A 20331-nucleotide genomic window follows, 5' to 3' on the forward strand; every position below is an offset into this window, starting at 1 on the left:
GAAGCCAACATAAACAAGGTCTATTTGAGATAGACTGAGAAAAAGATGGCTATTAAAGTGAATTGTTGATCCTGAGTGAGCCGACGACAAGCAAGCCTTTTCCCGGTTTGGTCTCGGCAATAGCATTGTCGGCAAGAGTAAAAATACTGGTGGTCAACAACCTCTTCCATTGCGGCGTCCTAGACCAAGGGGACAATACACAATCAATGCCTCGGTTTTATTATACTTAATATGCGTAGAACAATCTTTCCTCATTGTTCGACTGTCTGATCTTGCGGTTCTCCCGGATCAACATCCACCTGAGAACCCAAGCCAACACAGCTGAAGCAGCTGAGAAAGCAGCACTGCTAGACATGGCAACGGGGTACATAGGCGCATCTGAACTTGGCCAGAGATACTAGACCACGTTAGTAATGAAGTAATACCTCAACACTTAGGCGACTTACTGGTGTATAGATGGGTCCAAGAGTGGCAATAGTATTTGCCATGGCTAAAGAAATGGCCTTCTTCTCCTTTGTTTGACCACATGTGCTAGCAACCCAACCAAGGATGACACTGTTACAGGCGTAAACCCCGCTAGCAAAGACACACATAGCAAAGTAACGAGCGCCGGTGTTATGAACTGTGCAGGCCAAGACAAAGCCAAAGACAGCCATAACTTTGGCAATGGTAATATGCCAGGTTCTTTCGTTCATTCGTCCTATCCGTTATCAGTCACTGTCAAGCTATCAAGTTGACACCAAGTGCTTACCTGAGTTTGCGGCCCATGCGATACATACGATACCCGACACGATGTATGGAGGGCAGGTAAGAGCGAGGGTAGTATTACGGTCAAATCCAAGAGTTCCCACAATGGTAGGGAAGAAGTTCTTGAAGTTACTGGCAGCCATATGGAAGTGTTGCATGAAAACAAGAACCCAGAGCCGAGGGTCCTTGCAAGCATCGAGAAGACCAGCAAAGGTTGTAGTGTTTGATCGTAACTGGACAGTGTCGGCGGCGATCCTGTCATGTGCCAGTTGACGTTCTTCTTCTGTAAGCCAACGAGTCTTGATGGGCTCATCGGGTAAGATCCATGCCGAGCCAATTGAGATGACGAATGTGATAATTCCTTGGAGGATGAAAAGCCATCTCCAACCTGAAAGACCAGCAACTCCACTCATCTCGAAAACGCCGATAGCTATAAGACCTGCGAATGCAGTTCCACAGATATTGGCAGTGAAAAGAATAGAGATGCGGGTGGCAATCTCTTTTCGAGTATAAAATATCGATAGCATATAGAGCGCTCCGGGGTAAAATGGGGCTTCGGTGACGCCAAGGAAGAATCGCGTAAGGAGGAGTCCTTTGAAGTTGTGACAGATAGCAGTGAGAGTGCTCACAACTGCCCAAAGGCACATAGCCCCTGACATAAACAACGAGGGTCGGATTCGGGTCATGAGCATATCTAAAAATACTGTTAGAAGACAGAAGTAAAATGGAGAGGTAGGAATTGCTCACTGGATGGAATCTGTCCGAGGATGTATCCAACAAAGAGAATCGAAACGCATGTTTGATACTCAGTAGAAGTCAGGTTAAGTTCCTTCTCAAAGTCATCTAGTCGGGCGACAGTGATGGCATTGCGATCGAGATAATTGAACCAGTACATAATCCAAAGCATAGGAAGAATGATCCGGTCAAGCTTGCGCACGAGCTTGATCTCTGCAGGATCGATCTTGCTGTGCGCACCTGTTTCATCGACCCCGGTCAAGATTTGCGTGTCATGCTTCTCGAGGTGATGACATTGGCCCTTTTCTTCCACGTCAAGGGTATTATTGCCGGTTTGGGTCTTGTCAAGAGTTTCAGACATCTTAGTCATTAGAATTAAAGGTTAGATGAATGAGAAGTGAGAAGATGGATGACCTTTGTGGCCGTTGATGGACAAGCGAGAGGACCGCCATTGATATACATAGTTGGACAAATTGTGGCAACGAGTAGTTTTGTCCAGATTACTAGCACAATGCTGCTACCCCAGATTACCCCGCGTTCCACGGTTGACACTAGCAGTCTGGTTGCCATCCAAAAACGAACCCTCACTAGTGAACAAGGTTCAGCCGCCTGTTGTAGCCCATGCTAAGTAATTAGCCCCCTAGTCAGTTCTCCCTGACGATGCTTTACTGGGGTATGTTCGTATCACTTCTCGAAACGGGCAGTGCTTTGAAGTATTGGAAGTTTTGTACCATCGTGATGGCATTGCTGCCAGATGAATCAAAATGAACTTCAAAATTACTAATATGAACACTCAATGCCTGACCTGAGCTGACCATGCATAATCGAGCACCCAGCATTCGGCAATACCAGTCTGAGCGATCTATTGGATTATCCTAGTGCCAGCTATCCTGTCAATTCTTAATGGTTCGATTTTCTTACTTCGTCACGGTGCGTTGCCGCCCTGGTTCGCCGGATAGGGGCGGATGTCTACGGGCCGGCATGGCGAGGTAGCGGATATCTGGAACGCGCAAAATTGACGTTCTAGGATGTACGTTCCCACACAATATTCCTTTTTCATCATTATGCTGCATTCTTAACATGAGATAGCGAGGTACATTGAGTTCATTGACGAGTTTGCTACGGCATGAACGCATGGTGGAGACGTGGAGATAATATTCCTTGGAGACATCTCGGAATTTGGCCGTCAACTTCATGGCTACGGAAATTCAGATCTCTCTTATTCCAGATCTGGAAAACTCCACAAGAAGTTCAAACAATCAACGTCGAGTCCTAAAGCAACTTGATCGCAGCCTTCTCCGAATGGGGCAATACTTGAATCAAACGGCAGTGAAAGCCACGTATCTCCCATGTTAAAGTTCATAAAAGTTCCCCCATCCTCAAGTTGTTGGGAGTTCAGACCTGACAAGTATTGAGACAGCCCATCGGTCCCAGTCTCAGCTTGACGAGAACTTCCAGGAAGGGAAGTTAGTACACTCTGATCACCAGAGCTCTGCCCTCGCGCTTGTGTGAGATGAGCACGGAACTGTGCTGTATGCTTCTCAATAAGGTCTGCATATCTGAAAGCAAAGTCCATGTCGTCGCCCGCAGAAGACTTCAACGTCGAAGTACATCGATCCAATGTGTACAGAGCATCATTTACATCTGTGTGGGTGGAACCAACGCTTAGTGCCTTGAGAAGAAATACGGATGAACTGATGACGCTGATCTTTACGCGGGCTGGAGCGTAGGGGAGATGGTTTTTGAAATCGCTTATAGTGGCGATATTTAAAACATTTTTAGTGTCTGATATCACTTCTTGGAGGAACCTTGCATCTTTGGGAGTGATGAATGCCGAAAGAACCTCATCAGGATTTGTTGTAGCTGCTGTGAATCCAGCAGAAGACGCTCTGGCTACGACAGCTTGAATGGAGATGGCGCCAGTGCATGCCTTGAGGTGGTGAAACTCGATGGACAAAGTGTCTCTTAGAGGCTCCATAACGTCTTTGGTGACAGTCAGCTTGGGGTTTAGAACAGGATCTTGACGTTTCGTACCTTGACCTATAGCTTCAAATTTCTCTTGCCAGTTTGAAAGAGTATGTGAAAAGTGTTCAAGGAGATCCATATAATGGTCGCCAAGCACCAGAGTTTGTAAATGTGCTGCAGACTGGAAAAACATGGATGAAGCAGTACGAGCTAATTGTGTAAACTCTAAACTAGGCTCCATATAAGCCAACCAAGACTTGTAAGCTGATTCATTGGGGCCTTGAACTGGTAGGCGGGATGCAGTGACGGATATTCCTTCAGGAAAGACAGACGGATAGTTTAGTCTGGTAGCAGTCTGTGTGATATAGACGTAAAGTAGTTTCTGGGCTCGACGGCTGCGAAGCACCTTTGTGTCAATGGACTGAGCCGCATCTCCATGTTGTGTTGAGAGTACACCGAGCTCATAAGCGAGGTTATTAGCCATTCCAAGAAGCATCCAGGACATTCTGTTTGCTCGCTTCGCAGGTTCAAAAACATCCTGTCGCCAGCGAATGAGCGGTTCTTCGTTATTTATGTGCTTGCGGTTGACACGATCATAATCAGGCGTGATCAAAAGACCATCCCAGCCATCCGTCTCCGGGGGGAGGTGAAGGGTCCGTGGGTGCCAATCGGATATCAGGATGAGGCTCTCGATTGTACCTATTGTCCTTGTTTGTGAAGTCGACGATTTCTCCTGGCCTAACAAGATACGTCTGATGAGAACTTCACAATGATTCCAGAGCCTTTGATGGACATAGTGGCTTCTAGATGTGCCACCGGCACCAGGAAGCTTGAAGAAGCGCGATGATATCATCAGAAGTGTACAGCATAGCATGGCCTCTTCATAAACAAGGTGAGAGTGGGCAACATGGCTGCGAAACTGATCCAGTACCACTGGAGTTAGTGGTGCTAGCTTCTCAAAATATCTGTCGTTGTTAGTAAAATATGGGCAATGGAATGGCATATGATTGGACTGACAAGTCGATATAAGTAACAGCTTCTTGAGCCGTGAACCAGCCTTGACGAACGAACCGACACTTGTCCCACATATCCAGACAAGCGTCATCGGGTTCAGATAAAGTGGTGATTGTAAAGCCGATCCCATTATACCCACCAGATACAACCTTCGGACCGCTGGATTGATCATTATTCGGCAAAAGGTTGACTTGAGACGGGGTGGAACCAGAAATACTGTGACGTTGCCCAGCAGCTGTGGACAGAAAGTCCAAAGCGTCGTTGGTTCCAGTGACTATGGTCGATTGCACTCGATCATAGAGGGGATGATTGGAACTGGTTGGAGATGGGTCGAAGCCGGGAGCATCCTGAGGAGAGAGATTCGTTGGCTGCGCGTCCTGGTGAAGTGGGTTCCGAGAAGTAATAGTCTCGCCTTCCGTCACTGTTGGATCCTGGTGAGTCCATTTCGGGGCCTCGCGGTGCTTGTGGGCTCTGGGGCGGTGATCGAAACGGCATTCACGGTGCTCTCTCGCACATTTAGCGCAAGGAGGGCTGTCTTTGATGACACATCTCGACTTGCGTGTCCGACAAGAGACACATGCGACATAGCTACGCTTGAAGGCCCGGGTATTGCTGGGATTTTCAGGGCTCTCCATTGCGGATGTGTAGTATGCTATCGACCGAAATGAGACTATTAGTTCATGCTCTATACGGCCAACGTCCACTCTCACCTTGATGCGCTCGGCGAATTAGCGAAAGGGAAAAATGATAAGTGATCATCCAACTACGGATTGGATGATCAATCTTGACCCAGGTCAAAGGAAAACGGCGAACCGGGGGTTACGTAGTAGATGCCGAAGGGGCTTGAGCCACGGGCCGTGACTATCCGCGTCGGTCCGTCTCCATCCGGCGAAGTCCGTCAAGTTAAAACTTGGCGTAGTAATGCAAAGAAAGACGAAACGTCACTTATCAGTAGCTAATGTTTGTACCAAGAAGAAGGCGGAATTAGAAGATCTAAATAGCCGCTTCGCATCTTGAGGTATGACTTCAGCTGGCCGAGTCGGCACCGATGGTCGGGCCTGACACCGGACAAAACAGTGGAAAGATGGAAAGGCATTGAGTATAAATCAGCTACGTTAGACTGGTGCATTTAGAGATAATAACATCAATAGATCAATCAACACAAATCCAAGAACAACGATTACTCAACCTCAACACATCATTCACCATGTCCAAGTCAATTGTCAACACCAATCCTTACCCTTTCCAATTTGAGGCAAGCCAGTATCCTGCAATCAGACCCAATGGGAAGGGTGTCACGGTTGATTACAGTAACTGTCGTGGGGCCATACCATCTCTACAAGCATCTAGACTCAGGGCAATGGTGCAAGAAGCCCACGGCGACCCATCAAAGATTGTGGCCAACGTCTGTAGCTACGACGCCCTGAGCTCGCGCTTGTGTGAGGAAGCTGGCTTCCCAGTAGTCTTCCTTGCCGGCTACCCAATGGCGTCCGCACACGGACTGCCTGACACTGGTTACATTGCTTTTGGGGAGGTTGTCAGCAAGATTCAGGAGGTTTCCAGGGAGGTCAATGTCCCCATCATAGTAGACGGTGATACCGGCTACGGTAGCCCAATGAATGTTCGCCGAACGGTGCAAGGGTAAGACATCTATTCCAACTCAAGGCTTAGTTCAAAATTGACTTGCTGGAAACAGGTTTGCAAAGGCTGGAGCTGCCGGCATCATGCTTGAGGACCAATCGTGGCCAAAGCGTAAGTTGAGACGCATTCACAGGGGAAACTGAGCTAACTTGGAATAATTAGGTTGTGGACACACCGCTGGAAAAAGTGTTGTGTCTCGTAGTGAAGCCTACGCGCGCTGGCAAGCTGCTGTGGATGCCAGAAATGAGGGCCAAGACATCTGGATCCTGGCCAGAACCGACAGTCTCATCCATGGATATGACGAAGCCTTGGCCAGAGCTCGCAAGGCCATTGAGATTGGAGTCGACGCTGTCTTTGTTGAGGCGCTTCCAGACCTCGAGACTATGGAGCGCCTTCGAAAGGATTTGGACTTTCCACTGGTCGCCAACATCATTGAAGGTGGCAAAACACAAAACCTTGCTGCAAAAGACCTTGCCGGCTTGGGTTACAGTATAGTTTGCTACCCTTGGACTCTAGTCGCGGCTAAGCTGAGAAGTATTCGAGAGACTTTGGAGAATATCAAGGGCAGTATGATGGTTGGGAAGCCTCCAGTGGTTCTTTCATATGAGGAAGTTTGTGAAGGCGTTGGTTTCAATAAGTATTATGAGATTGAAGAGAGGTATCAATATGAAGGACGGGCAAATGGTGCCAATGGGCACCAATGGAAGGAGTAGTTAACAGACCTCATATGTCACGGTCATTAGGACTGAAGTCACATCAATTGAGCTATCACATAACAACACCCTGCTTCTGAATCTTCAATGATTGATGACCTCAGGGGATCAGAAAAACTAACCGATGGGAGCATGGGAGACGAAATTAGTAGGTCACTTTATGCTTCTTAGAACATAGATCTTAGACTACTTATTTTTATACCCTAGGACTTAGGATGCCATTTTTTCTACTACCCACTAGGATGCCATCTGAACTGGCCCATTGAGAAATTTCACGCGACACGATAGCGAACAACCTCCACGACAAGCCTGGAAGATAGGACTCATGATGAGCTCAGGCCAATGGCTTGCCACCTGTCGTAAGCCAATCGATGCCTTCAAGACAATGTGTCACCAAAAGAAAAGGCTGAGTCCCAAGCCCCGGTTGCGGTTGGTTTAGTGCGAGGAGCGGAGCCAACCCCGGATAAGGGCGGTCCGCCTCAACCACCGATGGAGGGTCCGTGAGGGGGATGCCAAAGGTCAGCAGCATTTCTGTTCCATTTCATCTCAATGGTTAAACTAGCCTCGGTTGATTTTCCGATGTCGGAATTCTGTGTCGCTTCGTTGTGTTCTATCTCATATCTATTTAACTGTTGATTGTAAGATAGGTAGCATCAGCACCAGAACTTGATCGATACTCATCAACAACATGCCTCTAATCAATGATCCATTGTCGTTCAAGGTAGCCCTTCTACCGGGCGATGCCCAGGGATCGCAACTTGCCTCATATGTGGAACGTACCCTGAACTTGATACAACACATCCGCCCAGATGTTGCATTTCAAATATCCAAGCACGACTTTGGGGGCGTGGCTCTAGAAGCCGGCAATGAAAGCTCTCTGCCCGTTTCAACATTAGACGCCTGCCTCCAAGCTGATGCCACTATTGTATGCACTTGCGGTGACCCCAAGTACGGCATCAACCCAGAGCAGGGTCTACTAGCACTTCGACAAGAACTCGGAGCGTGCGCCAACATCCGGCCTGTCAATTTCCCCTCAGCCCGACTGGCCCAGCAAAGCTCTTACAAGCCTGAACTCGTTGAAAAGTTTGACATCACATTCTTTCGCGACCTCACAGGTGGAGTTTACTATGGACCCAGACAAGAGGCGGGTGATGATGGTACCGCATACGACACTACACACTATTCTCGCCAGACCATCGAAAAGTTGGCAAGATTGGCAGGCACTTATGCGATGAAATTTACTCCACCAAAGCCTGTTCACTCCATCGACAAAGCTAATGTTATGGCTACCTCACGTCTATGGAGAACGGTCGTCACGGACGTCTTCAAGAACGAATTTCCTCAGGTCAAGCTAAACCATGTCTTGGTGGACACTGCGTCCATGATCCTTGCAGCAGACCCACTCAGTTTGAACGGCATCATGCTTGCTGAGAACATGTTTGGCGATATCTTATCTGATCAAGCGGGAGGCATACTCAAGTCCCCAGATATCCTAGCATCAGCGGCAGTGTCCACCATCTACCGGAAGGGCTCACCAATATCACCTGGAGTTTTTGAACCATTCAACCTCAAACCTCAAGAGAAACTTACGAACCCTCTTGGTGTGATACAAGCTATTGGGTTAATGCTTGAGTGGTCGCTAGGCCTGGAGGCCGAAGCCAAGGCTCTAACCAAAGCTATCCGCCGAACGCTGGATCCTATCGAGCAAGTCGGATCAGATACGAGAACAACGGACATCGGTGGGACGTCTACTGCTGATGAATTTATGGACACCTTACTACACAACTTCGATTACTATCTCGAGGCTTTGAATTCGGCAGACATTGCAGACACGCCAACCCCAAAGCTATTACCACCCAAATTCAATAGGACAACAGATGTGCGACCCATGGGTGTCATTGAGAAAATCCTCACCCATGCTGGTATCGGCCTCAATAAGCCTCACGTCGAAACTGGAGATATGATCTGCGTCAAGGTTGACTGGACACTTACCTCTGAGCTTCTATGGGGTGGCATGGAAAAGACCTACGATCAGATGGGAAGGCCTCGACCATTCCGCAATGATCGGTTATGGCTTGCCGTGGACCATATTGTAGACCCTCGTACAAATCACCAGGCAAAACAGAAAGGCCTTATCGCCAAAGCAGAGCGATTCCGTCGGGAAGCCAAGATCATTGACTTTCTACCAGCCAACACCAGCATCATGCATACAGACTTCACTCGTGAGAGAGCCCAGCCTGGGCGCATTGTCGTTGGTAGTGATTCACATACTTGCTCAGCCGGTAGCATGGGATCATTCGCCGTTGGGTTTGGCGCCGCTGACGTTGTCATGCCTATGGTCACCGGTGAAACTTGGTTCCGTGTCCCTGATGTTTGCAGGATCAACTTCGTTGGAAAGTTGCCCTTTGGTGTTGGTGGAAAGGATGTTATTCTACACATCCTTGGTCTCTTCAAGCGTAACACTATTGCGTTCCAACGTGCCGTTGAGTATGGTGGACCTGGTCTCAAGGAGCTATCTATGGATGCTCGGTTTGCAATCGCCAATATGACGACCGAGTTTGGTGGTATGGGCACTTGTTTCGAGGCTGATGAAGAGACAGCAGCTTGGATTGCACGACGGCAACTTCCAGAGCATCGAGATGGTGGTCTTTATTTCCAAGCTGACCCCGGTGCTACGTATATTGATGAAAGGACCATTGATCTCTCTGAGGTTAGCATGACTATGGCACTTTATCCTAACCCCGATGATGTGGTTCCTATCCACGAAAAAACCGGTATGAAGTTGGACGGATGTTTCATCGGTGCTTGCACAACCACTGAGGAGGACTTGATCGTTGGTGCTCTGGTCCTTGAAGCTGGACTTTATGCGGGCATGCGGCCGACTCCTCATGGCAAGCGCCGCGTTACTCCCGGAAGTCTCATCATCATCAAACGCCTAGAAGATCACGGCCTTCTTGACGTCTATAGACAGGCTGGTTTCGAGGTTGGAGCACCTGGCTGTTCTTATTGCGTTGGTATCAACGATGTCGACGTGGCTGGTGAGGGAGAAGTCTGGCTCTCCTCTCAGAACCGAAACTTCCGAAATCGAATGGGCAAGGGAAGTTTTGGAAACATTACTTGTGCAGCCGCTGTCGCAGCGTCCAGTTTTCATATGGCTGTCACGGATCCCAAGTTTCTACTCGATCAGTTGGACAGTGCCAAATTAGAGAGACTCGTTAGTGGTAGTCGATCGCGTGGTCCACAACCAGCTTTGCACATCATCGAGCCCAGTCCAGAGGTCTCGTCTAACTCTGTGCCAAATATTCTCAACAGTTCAGAGCCTAGTTCACCTGAGATGCCAGCAAGCTCGAGAATCATTCGTTCTAGGGTTCAAAGATTTGGAGAGAATGTTGATACGTAAGTCAAAGCCCATTAGTCGCCTGTATGCGTTCAGAACTAGTACTGACTCAAATAGTGATGCTGTTATTCCTGCTGAATTCATGCCTGGTGTCGACAATGCCGATCTAGGAAGCCATTGCTTCCAATACTTCCGTCCAGAGTTTCGAGAAAAGGCCAATAATGGATCACGGATTATGTGAGCATGTTTTTCTTCTTCATCAAAGTGAATACTAATACTTGATAGTGTTGCGGAGCACGGCTTCGGAAGCGGCTCGTCTCGAGAAGATGCCGTTAGAGCCTTGCAGGGTGCTGGTGTCGAGGCAGTCATTGCAAAAGGTTTCGCTTTCATCTGTGAGTGATTTCCTACGGATGTATTGGACCCATCACTGACATGCTTTAGATGAACGAAATCAGTTGAACATGGGCCTGTTCAATATCAAACTCCAGGATCCGAAATTTTACGAACTGGTGCAGGAGGACTCGGTTATTACAATCAACAAAAACAGCAAAACTATTGAGATCGAAGGACACAGTGAACTCTTTCCTTATCAACAGTCAGAGATCGAGGAGACCCTAATTGAGTCCGGTGGCGTGTTGCCGCTGTATAGTCGACTCGGACGTAAGGTATTTCGTCATATCACATTGCCCAAGGTTAAACGTGCGAAGAAGAAGCCGAATAGTGGTACATCTCGTGGAATCGGTTTCTCAGATAGTGACGGAGGCTCTAGTATGGAGTGGTAATACAATTGCAATTTCCATCTTATATGAAGGGTTGATTGCCTGCATAGGGAGTAGACGAGCTTTACAGTAATAGCACCCCAATGTTCGAAGACCTAGACTGGCAGTCACTGTTTCGTCGTACAGCTACACCTGAATAGAACACCGAATCTTCCTATTGGTGGAGATTGTTCTCTCTAACTACGTCCCTACCAGGCAGGTATCCTGAATGACATGAGAATGATGGTTGTCTTTTGTGTTAGTTTCCCAAAGTTCCTTCCTGCAGGTGGCCACAAGCGTCAGGAAGGTAATTGCTCACTTGCAATATCGTTATGGTAAGATGCTTAAACACTACATCTCATAGTTTCCACTGCTGGGAGTTGAGTCAAGAAAAGCCAGTTTTTAATGATAATTAATACTTAATAGCAATTATTATGTTATTACAGTTGCTAATAGTCATGGTAACTGTAGTATGCCTCTCTATTGTTAATTATGCTTAACGGAATGTTGCCGCAGTCACTTGTCCGTTGAGATACAAGTAAAGAATTACAACCGGGGTCCCCTGAGTGAACGCTAACTTAGAAAACTCCCTCCCAAACACTGCAATTCTATTTAGGTTTAGCATAGTTAGATGCGCAACACTAAATATCAGTGTTTCGTTCATTTGCGAATAGTACCCTAGCTTTCGCCAAGGCGTCTCCTTATTTGGCAATCTCGGATCACCCACGTCCGCAGAAACTCTACTACCTCACCCCCATATTTACAAAAATGCCATTCGTTTATTGGAGCGCGTGGGTTGAATTCAATGACGGGATACTTTAAGTCTTGGCACTTTGTATATAAGTAGAAGGTATTCTCGCGTACAACTATCAATTCAGAAGCACAAGATCATCTATCAAGCACTTCGACTCATCAAAATGAAGGCTCAATTTTTTATGTCCCTCTTGGGTGCGCTGCCCTCAGCTTTGGCCCAGCACAAGGGCAGCCCCTTTGGCTTCGCCTCTGGTACAACTGGCGGAGGAAGCACCGCTCCGGTATACCCAACTACCACTGCCCAACTTGTCTCTTACTTGACTGATTCTTCACCCCGAGTTATTATGATTGATCGTACTTTCGACTTCCTGTCGTCGGGGGGCACCACCACGACTCGATGTTGCAGCGACAATCGCACGACAAAATGCCCTGGTGGCTCTTCCAAAGGCCAGCTTTGGATCCAGGACACGTGTGACGCGGCTTCTGGTACATGGGAGGCATGCACGTACTACAATTCTCCCAGAACTCCCATTGATGTAAAGAGCAACAAGTCCATTGTCGGCGTCGGCACTAAGGGTGTCATCCGAGGCAAGGGTCTTCGCTTACGTGGCAGCGTCAGCAACATCATCATCCAGAACATTCACTTCACTGAGCTTAACCCTCAATACGTCTGGGGTGGTGACGCTATCACGCTTGATGGCAGTGATAGAGTTTGGATCGACCACAACAAGTTCTCACTCGTCGGACGTCAATTCATTGTGTCTGGCTGGGGTGCTGCTGGCAAAGTGACTATCTCTGATAATGAATTTGATGGCCGCACTACCTGGTCTTCTGGCTGCAACGGGAAACACTACTGGTCTCTGCTGCTCATTGGTGCATCTGACTTCTACACCATTGCTGGAAACTGGTTCCACGATCTTTCTGGTCGCGCTCCTCATATTGGAACTGCCCAGGGTAGCTCTCAGATCGTGGCTCATGCCGTAAACAACTACTTTCAAGTAAGTCTGGTACTCTGTGTTCATATCATAACTAATACTAACATTTCCAGAACATCGGCGGTCACGCATTTGACGTTGACACAAACACTTGGCTACTCATCGAGGGAAACTACTTTGACAGTGTTACCACTCCCGTCACTCCTGCTAGCTTCACCAATGGTGGCAAGATTTTCCATATTCAGACCGTGGCCGATGCTTCAGGCGCGCAGAGTGCTCTTGGCTACATCCCTGAGTGGAACCGTTCTGGAGGTAACACCGGCGCTGTGAGTGCTCTAGTCAACAAAGACGCAGTCAACAAGCTCGGCCAGTACAAGAGCAATATTCAATGGTCCCATTGGGCTGTCGGCGATGTTCCAGCCAATGTCAGGAGTATTGCTGGCGTTGGCAAAATTGGCAACTGATACTGGCCTAGTTTACTTCTTTATTATGTAAATAGTAGAAATGAAGTTTTAAGGCTGGCTACCTAATGAGATTTTCCCCAAAGGTTTTAGGATTTAAGTCTATTAGAATAGAACCTTCTTGGCCTTGCAAGATCCCTTTAACTTTTTAACAGCCTCAGTAGGCTGAGAAGAATCCTCCGGTACAGCAGCCCCAGGCTTAACTGCTTCATTGCTCAAGGTAGGCCTAGGGCTAGAGGTTTTGCTGTCAGCTGACGTTGTTACACTGCTATCGCTAATAACGTTGGAGCTCACAGCGGTGTCAATCTTGCCAGCACCAGCATTTCCAGGAACAGACTTCTTTGCCTCCTCGGCTGAAACAGCGGGGGCAATCTTGTACTCGGAGTACTCGGAGAAGAAGGAGGTATCGGTGAACTTGTTCCAGTCACCCTCAGAATCTTCGAGAAGATTGACCTCGCAAGCTCGACCAAAAGCAAGTTCGCATTCAGCGGCGGAGCTAGCACTTGGGGTAGTGAAAAGTCTACCGGCGTAACCAGAGACTAATTGCCTGACGTTAATGAAGACGTTGCCTTCAAAAATGCCACGGGCTTTATCGGAACCTCCCTCTATAGCATGACCGTTATTGTCCTCCCAGACGTTGTTCACGGCGTGGAGAAGAGTGTTCTCGCTTAGGGCGGGACTGCGTCCAGCAGTACGGTAGATGTAGTTATTCTGCATTGTGATCTGGTCGTCTTCGCCAACCATCTCAAAAGTCCAGTAATGGTATCCATCGCCACCGGTGGAGAAGGGAGATTTGCCGTTGATAAAGTTGTTGGAAAGGGTGATTTTCTTGCTGGGGCTGTGGCCAAAGCAGTAATGCTGGCGTCCTGTGCGGGCGGTCTATCGTAGTTAGAATATGTTGAGCCACTGTCGAGACTTGTAGTGGAGGAACTTACAGTGACATGATCAACCCAGACGAGTTCAGCCTCGTCGAAACTGATGGCGTCTCCTCCCCAAACGTACTCGGGGTTAAGATCGGTAACGGCAATGTTCTGGATGATAACATTCTTGGAGCCACCTCGAATTCTTAGCCCCTTTCCTTTGATGACCGCCTTATCACCAACACCAAGAATGGTCTTGTCTGAGCCAAGATCGATAGGAGTCCTGGGGGCTTTTGGCCAAGTGGCCTGGGAGCTGGGTGTGTCACCACAGTCGCCATTATCTGCGATGATCTTCTGAACGCCTTCACCATCACCCCAGTTATGGCAAACAGTGCCGGTCTCATCACCCTCCGAGTCAGTGTAATCAAACTCCTTGGATAGCACAATAACTCGGGGCTGAGCATCAGTAAGAAGCTTAGTCAATTCCCCGATAGTCTCCGGGTGATCAGGCGTAGCATCACCACCGCCAGTAACACCAGTAGCGAAACCCTCGGCCTTTCCGACAACGCTCTGAGCAGCACCAAATTGCCACAGACCAGCTATGACGACAAGACCGAGAGTAGATTTCATCTTGAATGGGAAATCTTAGAATGACTATTGTATAATAATGAACGAGTGGTGAGTAAAAGAGACGTAAGTCACATGGACTAGTAAAGGATATAGAAACAAGGGAAAAGAATGACAGTGAAGAGACTAGAGAATTAAGAATTTGATATCGAATCGGATGCGGAGAGCTTGCGCCCCTATTTAACTTTTATTATTTATAGACATAGATACTATCAGTGGTTTATTTTACGACCAGTCCTTAAGGCTGTAATTTGTGGAAGGTTTTCGAAATGACAGGGCCCACTACGATGTTTCAAGGACTCTACGCAGCTCGGACTCTCGGGGTCTCGGGGTAAGACAAGGATCATCTACCAGTTCTGGAGATAACTCCGTTCGCTTTCGCTTAACGGAGAAATCCTTTCGCATCTTCTTTTTTCCTATTTGCCTATGTACGCTTCCTGCTTCACAAGGCATCTCGATGAAGTTAAATCACTAATGCTGCTATTTACCTAGGCTTATTTACACTGGTAACAGTTTCTTTAGATAGATGCTATGAAAAATAGTTGTGATTTTCACGGTCTCTTGAGCTTTCGTCTAGGCCTTCTCAATTTCCTCAGCGTTTTCAGCAAGAATATAGGAACGGTATAGTAGTACGCAGACTAGATCTAATGCTCCTTTAGGGCTTTACAACGTTCTAAGAATTGGAAGACCTCATTGTAATTCTTGTAGTTATGCATTGCATCCCAGCCGTCACTACCAGGAATGGCCTCGTAAAACATTGTCTATTGGCCTTCCAAAGCGACATCGCCCGCAAAAATAATGCTCTGACATATATATTCAAAGTAGTGTTCCATGTGTCAATGGGCTTCACCCTCTTTACCTTCCGCACCTGTAGCTAGAAGGGCATATCCCTGGGAAATGCTATACTGTGCAACATGTTAGAATGTGGCATCTAAATAAAGGATGACCCGTGTCACAGGAAGTCGAACATACCAGACAATGTAATTGATAGGTCATGGAAGTGGTAACTACAAACATATCCTTTTTCTTATAGTTCGACTGAGGCGTTAGCAAGTTGTTATATCCTTCGGATCTTTCAATATAAAGGTAGCCTAGTCCATCTTCGTCTTATAAGCCAGAGACGCTATGAGTCGTTAGGAAGGAAGTCTGGGTCGGGCGTGAAAGTGGTAATGCCATTGAAAACTATCTAGTGGGTTATACATCAGCAACGGAGTAGACTTTTGGGATGGCGGCTTACATTTGGGAACAAAACCGGCTATGTTGCTAACTATTTGGGAAGAAAGGCGCTTCTTGTTCCAAGTAGACGACTTTAAGGAGAAGGATATAGCTCAAGAATAAAAACGTTGTGTTAATAAACTATTTGCATCTTTTACACATCATGGTTAAGGGATGACTCGATTTATGACATAAACAGGGTTGTGCCCTCGGATTATCTCCTGATAAAGACGTCTCTACTTCCCCAAGCTCGAAGGCTTTCGTATTACCTTTGCGGAACGGTCGGCATCGCTCTATATGGGCTTACGTTGCTGGGAAGACTTAGGTAAAGGAGTTGCTGGAGCAGTCGGCTTGACTGTGCTATACAATAGTAATTGGGTTGTTGAGAAAGTTTTCGAACGAATTCTGTGTAGCTTTTATGCTTCTCAGTTTCTTATTGTAGGATTCTGGACTTGTTTAGCTGCTAGAGACCTTATGCCAGAGTTCTGATAAACTACACAATACTTGTTTATATTAGCACAGAGAACTTGGTAGATCATGTAAACGACCTCAGAAGAGATTTTAAGCCACGCTAAATATTCATGTTTTAGTTCCATGTACTATTGGAACAGGAGTTACGGGCAGTGTATTAGGAAAAGGAAGCCTTACAATAACTAACCTCTTCCCTAGACTCCTGGCACTCCAGTCAATAGCCTTACCCAACGCCTCACTGTTCTTTCGACTCTAATCTAAGGTCCTATCTAGCGCTCCAGTTCCTACCAGAGCTGATAACGTTAACCCAGAAATGCGTAAGGCTGACTCACATTGAGTATATAGTAGCGAACCCTGGGAGGTTAATGTTCTGTTTGGTTACGTTTTCAAAGTGACACTTAACTAGGTAAAGTAGTCAAAACCCTACCTCTATCCGTACTTCTTTATCTTCTCTTTTTCTCCGATTACAGCAGAGAGGAATCCAGCAATGGCGCTCGCAGTCAACGTTTGCGTTGGCGCCGACCATTCGGTGTAGGTCTTAAGTTGGACGTTTGCTTCTAAAAATAACGTAAGTTATCAAAGATTAAGCGACATGGCTCGGGCAATGAATTTATGGTTACTTAAGCTTTCGCCCAGGCCTTCTCAATTTCCTCTTAAGATTTCAACAAAGGTTAATCTGTCCGCGCAGATCAAATTTTCAACATAATTCAAATAGTTGGCGTTGCGCCGCCCAAAGCGCCCTAACGCCCTCGGCTCTAGTGATGGAGACTAATGCGTCGATGACTGATTTGTAGTTACTTCTATTGGCAGCTGGCAGAAGGCCTTCGGCCTGCATTCGAATCAGAGCAAGGTCCGCTGGGTTTTCAAGAAAAGCCCCAAGACCACCTGCGAAGAGCCCGGCACCACATCGCTCTGCAAAGCTGATAGGTGTGTTTTGGTCTTGGTGATGTTTCTGTAGACACTTCATGAAACTATCGAACAGCCCCAACCTCGCTGTTGTATAGATGCCCTGTCGGAAAAGGCCGGCGGAATGACCAGTGTAGACATCGACAAATCTGCCTTGAGCAAAGATCTTCCGGGCTAATGATAGGGGTGATGGTTTGGGTCCACCCCTTTGGCTAGTACCAACAAGCTGAAAGCGTACTTTCCTTCTTGCTGGGAATAAATGTCATTTACAGAGTTTTTGAGGCCGAATGCTTAACTTCACCATGTCGATGGGTTAGATGATAGCGGTGGCTGTCATACCGGAAATGTCTCCATTGATGAAAGGTAAGTCATCTCATGAGCGGCGTATGTAGGAAGTCATTAGAGATTCGAGGCCCACTCCTCAGCTCTGCCTTCCCTAGAACAGGAGCTGCTTTAAGGGGGGGTTTGATATCGACAGAATTGGAACTCATTCTCAGATTGGGAATTGACACACACACATACAATCCCGATTTATTATATAATGGTTTGGTAATCTCTACAGGTTGGAAAAGGTCAACGAAAAGGAAATCTGCTGGGCTGTTGAATAATATAATATGGGATTACCAGACACCGCTGCTTTAATCTGATTGACATTTATCCCCGTGTTGGCACTGTATGAGTTCGGCTCTTCAAAATTCATGAACCGAGATGTGTTAAACAAACCCCTTTGGTGATGAGGTTCGGGAACACTGTCCGATATCATTCGGCTTTCTCCTCGGTACCCTAGCCTCATGTGTTATGGAATCGATGACTGATCATCCCGTTCCCGGAGGCAAAGACAGTCCGGGGCCTAGACCAAAAACTAGGCCTTGGCTACGCGGGGAAGTGCCTCTCGCTAGTTCACGAGATGGACACTATCGTAGACGAAATGGAGACACTCCACTCTCACTGGCCACCAAACCAGACCGTAACCCATAACATCCCCAGATTGAGAGATTCCCCGCATTGTGGGATCTGACTTGGGGTCTGATGGCCTTGGAACGGATACCCCAGAAGAGCCGTTGAACAATACGGCGACGTTAATAGGACGAGAAACCCGCTAATGTGGTATTGAGTCGTTTATTCTTAATATATAAGCCTACCAAGAGCCCGCCGTTTCTCCCTCACATCATTCAGCATTTTCTCTTTCAAGCTCCACTATCACGACCGTCTTGAAAGACTTCAACGCAACATGGATGCCAAGAACCCCGACCAGAACAAGGAGTTTACTACTTCTTCGACTGAAATCGAGCACAGAGATGCCACCCATGTGGCCTTCGAGGCCATTGACACAGAGGAGGAGAGGCAGGTTGTGCGAAAGCTTGACCTCCACGTGCTTCCTCTGATGGCCTTGGTGTATTTCTGCATGTGTAGGTACAATTGATGCTAGAATACCTGCACCCTCACCATTCATCCCAGAGACCAGAAACAAGAGACTAACGAGAACAGACTTGGATAAGCAATCGATCACCTATGCCGCTATATTTGGTCTGCGATCCGATCTCAACTTGCACGGCGAGCAGTATAGCTGGTGTGTCTCTGTATTCTACCTCGGGCAGCTGCTCTCCAACTGGCCTGCCGCTTATCTTCTCGGTCGATTGCCTTTGAGGACGTTCGTAGGTGGCACCATTATTGTCTGGGGTGCGACGTGCGTCTGTGTGGGCCTCCCCCATAGTTTCGGCGGCCTGATGGCTGCTCGATTCTTCCTCGGCTTGACTGAAGGTGCGGTCTCTCCTGCCTTTGTTATGCTGACCTCGGTATGGTACAAGCGTCGTGAACACCCTGTACGTGTCGCCACATGGGTGTCTATGAATGGCTTCGCACAGATCACAAACGCTCTTATCATGTTTGGCCTCGGTCGTGCCAAAATTGCTGTGGCACCCTGGCGGGCATTGTTCTTTATCATCGGCGGGCTTACCATCACCTCGGGATTACTGTTTTACTTTCTGCTTCCTGGTGATACATCCACAGCATGGTTCCTCACACCGCGCCAGAGGGAGATTGCTACCAGGAGGCTGGCAATCGATCGCAGTACCCGTGATCGGGCAGACTTCAACAGAATGCAATTCAACGAGACTTACAAATCACCCATCACCTGGCTCTACGTGGCTATGGCGCTTGGCATCACCCTCACGACAGCTATCATCAAGGTACGGGACTCCTTCTTCACGTCATATTATGGCTCCTGCTAACATCTTTGTAGTTCTCTTCTATTGTCATCAACGGTTTCGGATACGATAAATACACCACAATGCTTGTAGGACTGCCCGGCGGCATCATCAACATCTTCACCACATGGTTTGGAGCTTTTGCACCTCGGCTTATTAAGGGCAAGTACAGTCGAACGTGTACAGCTCTTTTTCTGTGCTGTATACCCCTTCTAGGTTCGATTTTGCTTGCAACACTGCCTGCATCGAAACCTTGGGGTATTGTTGCGTCAACTTGGATGGCCACTGCCGTTACTTGCTTGCTCAGCAGCTGCTCAGCTCTCATGGCCAGTAATGTGAAAGGAAACACGAAAAAGTCATCCACCACGACAATCTTTTTCGTGGCTTATTGCGTCGGGTGTATCATCTCACCTCAAGCTTGGACCGAGTCTTCGGCGCCACGGTATCTTGAGGGTTGTATCCTTAGCATCGCTTCCCTAGTATTCCTGATGATCACACTGATTGTTTACGCGTTCATGCTTAACAAGGAAAACAAATTGCGAGACAGAAACGCGGCAGAAGGAATGGTGGACTATATGGTGGAGACTCAGGGGCACGCGGGTGGGATCCAGAGTGGCGTGGCCATTGATTCGGACTTGACCGATCGCCAGGATAAAGCCTTCCGATACATCCTGTAAATTACCGCCATGTACCCTACACATAGCTTTGTCTAGTCCCAGTTATCGTCAGAGGCGATGCGCTGAGTACAAAACATCATTTTTCTATATGCCCAAGTTCAGAACATAAGCCGCCGCAGGCACCATCAAAAATCATGCATGATTCCATTGACGAAAGGAACAAGTCAAAGAATATTCTATTAGATCAATGAAGCCTTGAATAGTAGCTTGAACGCTATTTAACGCTGTGAGGCAAAGTGCGTCAAGCGAGCCCGAGTCCGAGCCCGAGGCCTCCCGGAAGCAATACCCGAAGGTCATATCCCCTCGGAT

General features: G+C 47.6%; 7 protein-coding genes across 7 annotated transcripts; 4 read left to right on the plus strand and 3 right to left on the minus strand.

Annotated features, from left to right (window-relative positions):
• Nucleotides 1-226: 226 nt before the first annotated feature.
• On the minus strand, nt 227-1843 carry FSST1_006682 (major facilitator superfamily domain-containing protein; the record flags this gene model as incomplete). The annotated part of the gene is made up of 4 exons (XM_083233074.1): nt 227-397; nt 447-700; nt 752-1441; nt 1495-1843. 4 exons carry the CDS (start codon nt 1841-1843, stop codon nt 227-229), a joined length of 1464 nt encoding a protein of 487 aa, XP_083090112.1.
• Nucleotides 1844-2701: 858 nt separating this feature from the next.
• FSST1_006683 (Zn(II)2Cys6 transcription factor domain-containing protein) lies at nt 2702-5096 on the minus strand (the record flags this gene model as incomplete). Its single annotated transcript, XM_083233075.1, has 2 exons — nt 2702-4412; nt 4465-5096. 2 exons carry the CDS (start codon nt 5094-5096, stop codon nt 2702-2704), a joined length of 2343 nt encoding a protein of 780 aa, XP_083090113.1.
• Nucleotides 5097-5668: 572 nt separating this feature from the next.
• Nucleotides 5669-6815, plus strand: FSST1_006684 (Pyruvate/Phosphoenolpyruvate kinase-like domain-containing protein; the record flags this gene model as incomplete). The annotated part of the gene is made up of 3 exons (XM_083233076.1): nt 5669-6102; nt 6158-6213; nt 6265-6815. 3 exons carry the CDS (start codon nt 5669-5671, stop codon nt 6813-6815), a joined length of 1041 nt encoding a protein of 346 aa, XP_083090114.1.
• A 688-nt stretch (nt 6816-7503) lies between these two features.
• On the plus strand, nt 7504-10934 carry FSST1_006685 (uncharacterized protein; the record flags this gene model as incomplete). The annotated part of the gene is made up of 4 exons (XM_083233078.1): nt 7504-10211; nt 10270-10389; nt 10438-10544; nt 10594-10934. 4 exons carry the CDS (start codon nt 7504-7506, stop codon nt 10932-10934), a joined length of 3276 nt encoding a protein of 1091 aa, XP_083090115.1.
• Nucleotides 10935-11827: 893 nt separating this feature from the next.
• FSST1_006686 (polysaccharide lyase family 1 protein) lies at nt 11828-13062 on the plus strand (the record flags this gene model as incomplete). Its single annotated transcript, XM_083233079.1, has 2 exons — nt 11828-12661; nt 12712-13062. The coding sequence occupies 2 exons, from the start codon at nt 11828-11830 to the stop codon at nt 13060-13062; spliced, it is 1185 nt and encodes a 394-aa protein (XP_083090116.1).
• Nucleotides 13063-13164: 102 nt separating this feature from the next.
• Nucleotides 13165-14549, minus strand: FSST1_006687 (polysaccharide lyase family 1 protein; the record flags this gene model as incomplete). Its single annotated transcript, XM_083233080.1, has 2 exons — nt 13165-13938; nt 13995-14549. 2 exons carry the CDS (start codon nt 14547-14549, stop codon nt 13165-13167), a joined length of 1329 nt encoding a protein of 442 aa, XP_083090117.1.
• A 3820-nt stretch (nt 14550-18369) lies between these two features.
• Nucleotides 18370-20022, plus strand: FSST1_006688 (major facilitator superfamily domain-containing protein; the record flags this gene model as incomplete). The annotated part of the gene is made up of 3 exons (XM_083233081.1): nt 18370-18547; nt 18627-19327; nt 19381-20022. The coding sequence occupies 3 exons, from the start codon at nt 18370-18372 to the stop codon at nt 20020-20022; spliced, it is 1521 nt and encodes a 506-aa protein (XP_083090118.1).
• Between the last annotated feature and the right edge of the window lie 309 nt (nt 20023-20331).

This window comes from Fusarium sambucinum, chromosome I (assembly GCF_050947815.1).
Source record: "Fusarium sambucinum isolate potato_lamoka chromosome I, whole genome shotgun sequence".
NCBI lineage: Eukaryota > Fungi > Ascomycota > Sordariomycetes > Hypocreales > Nectriaceae > Fusarium > Fusarium sambucinum.